This window comes from Eptesicus fuscus, chromosome 8, assembly GCF_027574615.1.
Source record: "Eptesicus fuscus isolate TK198812 chromosome 8, DD_ASM_mEF_20220401, whole genome shotgun sequence".
Taxonomy (NCBI): domain Eukaryota; kingdom Metazoa; phylum Chordata; class Mammalia; order Chiroptera; family Vespertilionidae; genus Eptesicus; species Eptesicus fuscus.
In genome coordinates this window covers 48,529,770-48,538,438 of record NC_072480.1, presented here as the reverse complement: position 1 = coordinate 48,538,438, position 8,669 = coordinate 48,529,770, and the positions used below count along the sequence as shown (strand labels likewise).

Sequence of the window (8,669 nt, the reverse complement as noted above, 5' to 3'; positions counted from 1 at the left end):
CTGGCTGCGGCCCCCAACTCCTTCCTCTTGGTAAAGGCTGGAGTTCTTCCGAACCCAGGTACCTCATTTCGCATTCCAAACGGAATGTGTCGGAGGAGATGAGAGGGAGAGCTACCTGTTATGCCATTTATGTTACAGATGCTTTAAATACCTTTTTTTCTTTCTTTCCCATTCTAAACCAGCCGACCTAATGTATATTTTGTGAGTAAAAAGCAACCTCGCCAGAGTTTGGGGGAAGAAGGCTGCCGCGGCCCCGCGCCTGGAGGGCGCCCCCTGGTGGCCGGACGCGCCGTAAGAGCCGCGGCGCCTGCAGCCACCCGGAGGCTCTCCGAACGAGGGCGTCGGGCGAGCGGCCGGGGTGGGGAGGGTGGGCGCGGTGGATCCGCGCCTGCAGCCCCCGAGACGCGGCAGAGCCCTCTCTCACCGAGCCTCGTCCGCGCTCACCCGAGGGTGGGGGGTGGGGGCGCACGTAGGCCAGCGCCCGGAAATAACGCATGGCACTTCCCCTGCCATCTCTGGCTCTGAACCCCGGGCGAGGGGGGGAGAGCCCTAACGAAACAGGGAGAAGGGAGGGCGAGGACGCCGCGCGGCCCGGAAAGGTGCCCGGGACGTGCGAGAGCGAGCGCTCGGAGAGGGCAGCGAGCGCCAGGGCGGCTGCAGACGGATGTGGGCTGGAGCGGGACCCAGCCCGGGGAGCCGAGCACCACGTTTTCCCAGCGCTGGCTGACTCCACGCGGGGGCCAGGTCGCAGGTGCTATTCGGAAGTTCTGGTCGTACTTCCCTGTAAAAACATTCTGTAAATCACTTGAACCCAGTATTAGGAGTGTGTGTGTGTGTGTGTGTGTGTGTGTGTGTGTGTATGTGTGTGGTGGGTGGAGGGGGGGTAATTTCTCACGCGCAAGCACGTTCTTAGTAACTGCACGGCAGAGCAGTGCGTCTGTATGCATTTTTATCTTTTTATTTTTTAAGTAGGAAAATGCAGCCCAAATGATCAAAAGTGACAACAGGGTCTTTTTGAGAAGTGTTCTAAGCCACAGGAGAGTAGGAAATGAAGGAGGACTGTCCTGGGTAAGTGGAGGAGGAAATCTGCTGTGTAACGGCGAGCCCCCTCCCATTTCAGAAACCCGTGATGTGGCCCTTAGCGAAGCGTGTGTGTATGACCGAATTAACCATTTATTAAAAGGCTTATTGTATAACTTCCATCAGCTAGGGTGTAAAACACAACAGAAAGGTCTTCAAAAAGCTTCCATTGGTGTAGCTAACCGCCCTTTTTAAAATAAAAAAAAAATCAATATTAAAACCGAAAAACTACAAAATGAACACAATCCAAACCAAATCCCCGGCCGGAGCAGAAGGCGCTTGAAACCCGAATCTGCATTCCGTCCCTCACCGCTCCGAGGTGGGGGAGGCGGGCAGTGCCGGTGCCTGGTGTATAATCGGGTTAATCCGGGAGACAAAGAATAAACCAATAGCCCTCCCACCTCACTTCCCGCTCCCCTTCCCTTCCCCCCTCGCCTCTCCCCGTCGCCCCCTCGAGGGGGATCAGAAAAGGGGAGGTGGGTTTTGAAATGGATTCTGAAATAGTCTCGAAACCTGCAACTTGTTTTAAACGCTAACATTGAGTGGCCCGAATTAGTTTTAAATGTTTATTCCTTTTCCTAGTGGCGGGGGTTTGGGGGGGGGGGGGGGAAGAGTTCCCTAAGTCAGACCGAGCCTATGGCTCGTCCTCAATGGCCTCTGGGGAAATCTTAGGGTCAGTGTTTCCCTGAAACTAGATAAACTGACCCCGCGGTGCCCAGCCGGCCCCGCGGGCGCCCCGCGTGACGGCGCCCAGGCGGCAGGACCTGCCTGGGGACTCGCAGGGCGGCGCGGTTGCCCTTTTGAATGCCTCCTGCGGCTCCGGGCGCTGGCAGGCGCTGGAGTGTGAGTGAATGTAGCCCCGCGGAGCCAATGAGCTGGGACCGGATGCGATATATCCTCTGGGACAACAACTGCTCTGTTCCGCCTCGGATCCACATGACGCCACTTACTGCTGCCGCGGCCGCCGCAGAGCTCCCTGCCTCCTCCGGAAAGGCGAGGGCGCAGGCCAACCGCGAGCCCCCCCCCGGCCGGGCCCCAGACCCTCCTCCTCCTCCTCCTCCTCCGCCTTCTCCTCCTCCGCACCCACCGCCCCCGCCTCGGCCTCGCCGCCGCGCCTCCACAACGCCCAGTCTGCACGGCCAGAGAGCTGCGCGCCGCAGCGCGAGCGGAGGAGAGGGGCCGGCGGAGCGCGCAGCGCCCAGGCCCCCGCGCCCGCCCGGCCCGGCCCGCGGCCCCGCGCCGCCTCCGCTCGGACGCGGCGGCCGCCTCACGACCTGGCCATCTGGCTTTAGGGTCTCTGTAAGGCCGTCTTCTTCTCTCATTCGCTCATCTGCCAGGAAGAGAGACTCGCCGTTAGCGCTTCGGCCTCCAGTTCATTGAGAAAAACGAGGAAATACTCCGCGTGCGCTTCTGGAAAGGGGGGCGGGAGGGGGGGTCGCCTCCAGCCCTGAACCTCGGAGTGTTAATCGGCTGGGGACTTGGCTCCGGATTTTCCTCTCCTTTTTAACTCCCGCCGATTGCTCCGAAGTTGGACTGAAGCAGAGTTTGGAAAGAAGGGGGGAAAGTTTGCATCGGGGCTGGAATTATTTGCACACCGCTGGAAGAAGAGACTCCAACGGAGAGGGGTTGGTGCAAAGCCGCGATCACGGTGAGGCGCGTTCGGCTCTTCCCCGCTCCTGGCGCCGGGGCCGGCGCGTTCTGGGCAACATGGAGTAGGTGCAGCCGGGTCGGGAGTGGGGTTTCTCTCCTGTGGCCTCCCGTTCTCTAACTCCCAGGTTCCCCCGCGGAGATCCTGAGAGCTGCCCCGCGGGTCTGCCCGGCCGGGGGCTCGGCCTGCCTGGGCGGAGGCTGCAGTGCGCTGGGTGCAGAGTCCCCGATCCCACGCGCCCGCACTCTGGGGGGGTTGGGGTGGCGGAGGCTCGCCTAGAGTCGGCTCCCAGCCCTGCATCGGTCCCGAGTTCGGCGCTGAGAGTAGGAAGGGGAGAGAAACGCTGTGTTTTCCAGGTCGCCGGTGCAGGCGCCCGCCTTTCTAACCTGTACCTCTCGGGGAGGGCGAGTCCTGGAAGAGGCTGTCCGGAGCCTGGGGTGCTCGCGGGACCGGGGGCGCGCGAGTCGCTCGCCTCACGGGGGCAGCGAGACCCCGCGAGTGAAAAAAGGAGAGGGGGGGCCGGGAGGGGGAGCCCCCGCCTCTGTCCCGGGTGGACGGAGCCCGGTGCGGGTGGGAGCGTCGCCCTGCCTGGCGCCGGTCGCTGCGGTTCGGAAGTGCAGCTTTCTCCTTTTTCCGTTCTGCGTGGTCGGCCTGGGTCATTGCTTCTTTTTTTGAAGATTGGGCTGACCCAACACAGGAAGAAAGTCATCAAGCGGTCGCGATCGTTTTCCATTACCTGAAAATAGGTGGCAAAAGAGGGTAGTTTTCTTTTCCCCTTTGATTGGCTGATCTACTTTTTTGTTGTCGCTGCTGTTTTTGTTGTTGTTGTTGTTGTTTTTTTTTTAATTTGGAATCTTGTGCGTTTGTACAAAGTGGTTTCTGTGTCGGTTTGCCCCACCCTTGTGCTGAAGTACTTTCCCCCCTAATCCTTAACCTGATCAGGCACTTCTTAATGGGGATTGCAAAGTAACTTAAAAGCGGGACTGGGAGAGGGGGGGGGGGGGGGGGGTTGCGAAACAGGCCAGAGGTCGGCAGAAATAACTTGTAAAAAAAAAAAATCTCTCCCCCCAAAGATGCTTCTTTCCACTGTAAGCCAATCTGCGCGGAAAGTTCCCAGCCCAGAGGTATGGGTCCTGCATGCCCGACGTGCAGGGGAGCCCTGGAAAATGTCCTTTCTCTAAAAAGTAATTTCTCGTTAACTTTCAGGAATATAGGTGTGTGCAGACCGCAGGCGGTGCCCCTCGATGGAGTCGCCCTGGGTGCGTGGGTTAGACCTCCGCGTCGCGGCTGTGTGTCTAAGGCAGGGCCGTTCGCCCTCCCGGCGTCGGGGCTGGAAGCCCGTGCCGGATGTTCCAGGGCCGGTGCGGGAACGCCCTGCGGGGGGCTGCGTGACCTCTGCCTGGGGGCGGAGTGGCTCCGTTGGGATCTGGGAGGCAGGTCTCCGCGTTGGGGGAGAATTTCAGCTGGAAGGGGAGGGCTGGGGAAGTGTGCTCCCGAGTTTCACAGCACACCCTTCAGGGGCGCCCGCCCCCCCGCCCGCCTTTCGCTGTGGCGATTGTACGCAGGGGGGGCCAGCCTGCCCTCCGGGCGACGTGGATCCGCCCGGAGACCGAGTCCCTCGGGGCCCCGACTTGGTCCCACCTGCTGGGGACGGTGTTGGAGCGCCGATGGAGCCGGTAAACGCGGAGGAAGCTGGAGCAAGGTTGTCTTGTCTGCCTTTCTGTGGGAAGTGAGATCCGGTTTCCAGCTCTGCCTTTGCGGGATTGGGCTGGCGTGTGTCACCTGCCTGTGTCTCGTTTCTAAAAATCAGAGGTTGGATAAAATTCTACTTTTGCCCGTTTTTATTCATTGTGGACTTAGTGGTAAAGGGGAGGTTAGTTTTTATAAAGAGATTGTAATTAAAGCGATGACTTGTCAGAATGATAGATTTGAGATGTGACACTTGAATTTTTAAAACACTTCCTGTTATCACCAACCGGTTTATGTTCTCAAGTATTTTTTTTTAATCTTTTTTTTTTTTTTTTTAGAAGCGGGCAAAGCATTTAAGATTTTTGGCATAATTTATTTCTAAAACAGAGTAACAGTAAGCTACAGAACTTAAGTTCTAGCAATTGGGCTGTAAAATATTTGACTCTGAAGTTGAGAAATGGAAAATAAATTCCTGTCTTGTTTGTGTGAGTTTGCTTGATTGTGTTCCTGGCACCTAACAGGATTTGAATCGATTTGTTTTTAATTATAAAACTTTGTGCCTACTGTGTATTGAATGATAGTGCATGATTGTTGTAAAATTTATAACTATTCTTTGGGGGGAGGAATATTTACTTTTTGCATGCCATATTCATCATACAGGGATTTTACAAAGTTACAAAATACTAGCTAAATAATAGTTTAAGGTATCTAATGTAAAAGCAGGCTTAAAGTAAGAATTTCTAGGCTATATTTATTGATGCCAAAGACAAATGACCATGATAATCTTAAACCTTTCCAAATTTGGAAAAGGTGTTCAACTTTTGAAAATGTCAGTTGCAATGTGACTGGTATTAGAACTGAATTATGTTCTAATTCCTTGCAATTTTTACAGAGAACCTAGACCTTGCAAATTTTATGTTTATTTGGATAAGGAATTGATACTTAAGTGATTGAAACAAAGTCAGCTTTGTGTCATTACACGTCACAAGATTAAAGAATTGTCAGTATCCAGGCAAAATTTTACATTTTGGTGCAGGCATTGATCATGTGGCTATTATAATAATTCCCACAGCCACTCAGATACAAATCCTGTTTCTCTAGAGTCTAGAGGAAGTGGGAAGTGAAGAGTTAACTCAGGTGGGTGGAGAGTAGGAAGTATCCTGGAGTGTAAACCTACTCTTTCCTCTTGGTTTCTGCAGGAATTCAGATGTGTTCTAAGCCTGCTGGAGTGACCACACTTCCAAGACCCGATGGAGGCCAGAGCTCAGAGTGGCAGTGGGTCACAGCCCTTGCTGCAGGCACCCCGTAACAGTGGGAGACAGCGTGGGGAGCCTGACCCTAGAGAAGCCCTCATCCAGCAGGCACACGTGCTGTCCCTGGATCAGATCAGAGCTATACGAAACACCAATGAGTACACAGAGGGGCCTACTGTTGTCCCGAGACCTGGCCTCAAGCCTGCTCCTCGCCCCTCTGCTCAGCACAAACACGAGAGACTCCACGGTCTGCCGGAGCACCGCCAGCCTCCCAGGCTCCAGCACCCGCAGGCCCATTCTTCTGCACGAGCACCTCTGTCCAGGTCTATCAGCACGGTCAGCTCGGGGTCTCGGAGCAGTACGAGGACAAGTACCAGCAGCAGCTCCTCGGAACAGAGACTGTTGGGACCATCCTTCTCCTCTGGGCCAAGTGCCGACGGGATAATCCGGGTGCAGCCCAAATCTGAGCTCAAGCCAGGTGAGCTTAAGCCGCTGAGCAAGGAAGATTTGGGCCTGCATGCCTACAGGTGTGAGGACTGTGGCAAGTGCAAGTGTAAGGAGTGCACCTATCCGAGGCCCCTGCCATCGGACTGGATCTGCGACAAGCAGTGTCTTTGCTCGGCCCAGAACGTGATTGACTATGGGACTTGTGTGTGCTGTGTGAAAGGTCTCTTCTATCACTGTTCTAGCGATGACGAGGACAACTGTGCTGACAACCCGTGTTCTTGCAGCCAGTCTCACTGTTGTACACGTTGGTCGGCGATGGGCGTCATGTCTCTCTTTTTGCCTTGTTTATGGTGTTACCTTCCAGCCAAGGGTTGCCTTAAGTTGTGCCAGGGGTGTTATGATCGGGTTAATAGGCCTGGATGCCGGTGTAAAAACTCAAACACAGTTTGCTGCAAAGTTCCCACTGTCCCACCCAGGAACTTTGAAAAACCAACATAGCATTATTAATCAGGAATATTACAGTAATAGGATTGTTCCTTTTTTTCTCTCTCTCTCCTTTTAACACACATATGCAACCAACTAAACAGTTATAATCTTGGCACTGTTAATAGAGGGTTGGGATATTCTTTGCTGTTTGCAGTGAAATGCTTTTGTCCATGTGCCATTTTAACTGATAGGCTTGTTAGAACTCAAGGTATGGGGATACAGAACCTGTCGACTCACATGTTGCATAAGCTAAAGCAACAGACACTCCTAGGCAAAATTTTTTGTTTGTGAATAGTCCTTGCAAAATTTGTAAATTAGCAAATGACTTTTTTTTCCATTGTTTTCTTCAGAGATAATGTGCTATATTTTTGTATATACAATAATATTTGCAACTGTGAAAAACAAGTTGTGCCATGCTATTTGGCACAGTCACAAAATATTATACTAATATGTTGTACATTCGGAAGAATGTGAATCAATCAGTATGTTTTTAGATTGTATTTTGCCTTACAGAAAGCCTTTATTGTAAGACTCTGATTTCCCTTTGGACTTCATGTATATTGTACAGTTACAGTAAAATTCAACCTTTATTTTCTAATTTTTTCAACATATTGTTTAGTGTAAAGAATATTTATTTGAAGTTTTATTATTTTATAAAAAAGAATATTTATTTTAAGAGGCATCTTACAAATTTTGCCCCTTTTATGAGGATGTGATAGTTGCTGCAAATGAGGGGTTACAGGTGCAAATGTTCAATATAAAATAGAAAATATATTAACGTTTGAAATTAAACAGAACTCTTGTCTTATTTCCCCCCTCCCCTTTTTTTTTCAAAGTGAAAGAAACCATTCTAGGTTAAAGCTAGCACTTCAGTGAAATAGTTTCACTTATCTATAAGATTATTTTTATCTGTGGTTACTGCTTTAAAGTATCATGGAGATTTGATGATTTTCAGAGATAATTCTAGCAATCGGGAGAGAAATAACTGAGCATTTGACACACTTATCTATATTAATCATGGGAACTTATTCTGGCTATATCATTGCTCTTGTCCTTCCATCTGCTTTGGTAGATTTGCTGGTTTGCCTTTGTTTTTGCAAGGTGATTATTGTTTAAATCTTAAACTGATTCATTTAGGAGACTCTCTAAAAGATTAACAATTAGACTTTTTTTGATATCCAGTATTAAGAACAAATGCCATGAAGCTAATTCAAGACCAGAGAAAGGAATTTAGTTCAATAAACATTTATTGAATATCCTCAGTCAGGCATGCAGAATACACATAGAAATGCTTGCAAGTGAGGCCAAAATGTTTTCTTGACAAGCTGATCATGGCTGTTTTTTTGTTTTTTTTTTTTTCAGTCTGTTTGGTTTTAGACTCAAGATTTGTTTTATCGCCATGATACCAAATATCTTATGTTAGGAAAGACATGGGAAACATAGCTTGTTTTGATTCAGGTAAAGGGTATCATGAAATGTCATCCTATATTGGCCTAATAATTCAAACTCAAACAGGACAATGTGAGAGGGCTCTGTCTTATTTAATCAAATTATCCAGAAAATTGTTAAATTTTACTGAGAAAAAGATTCAGCATGACATTAAGTCTGTGTTTGCAGTTGTCTTTTGGGAGCAAACACAGCAAGCTGCTACAAGCCCATCATGACACAAATACAGGAGTTTTTTATTTGTAACAAGTCACTTGATTAATCAGTCACTTTGTGGCGGATGATTTTTTTCTTTCAAAGGCACAACCTTTTGCTGCCAAGAATCTCCGGAAGTCTAGGAAATGATTTACCTGTCATTATTATTTAATCTCTCGTTTCCTGTTCTAAAGCTCCTCCTCTGGTTAAGAGGTCTTAGTACAGGTTGTCTTATGTTTTGTTTTTAACTGACTTTCAAGGAATTATATAGTCTCCTAAACCAACACATAGCTGTAAGGACTTTCAATGTCCTCAAAACTTACTCCAAAAAACAGAAGGTTACAATGATTTAGAAAGGATTTACCCTTAAGTTTCAACTTCAGGATACTAAATGTTGCAATTCTAATGCTCTTAAATTGTAACCC

General features: G+C 50.0%; 1 protein-coding gene across 1 annotated transcript; it reads left to right on the top strand.

The window, feature by feature from the left end:
- Positions 1–2,233: 2,233 nt before the first annotated feature.
- SPRY2 (sprouty RTK signaling antagonist 2) lies at positions 2,234–6,666 on the top strand. The gene is made up of 2 exons (XM_008144035.3): positions 2,234–2,728; positions 5,617–6,666. Exon 2 carries the CDS (start codon positions 5,668–5,670, stop codon positions 6,613–6,615), a length of 948 nt encoding a protein of 315 aa, XP_008142257.2. The 5' UTR covers positions 2,234–2,728; positions 5,617–5,667; the 3' UTR covers positions 6,616–6,666.
- The last annotated feature ends 2,003 nt before the right edge of the window (positions 6,667–8,669 follow it).

Bases quoted from the DNA above. Each gene is read 5' to 3' on its own strand.
- SPRY2 (XM_008144035.3), top strand. From the start codon at position 5,668: ATGGAGGCCAGAGCTCAGAGTGGCAGTGGGTCACAGCCCTTGCTGCAG.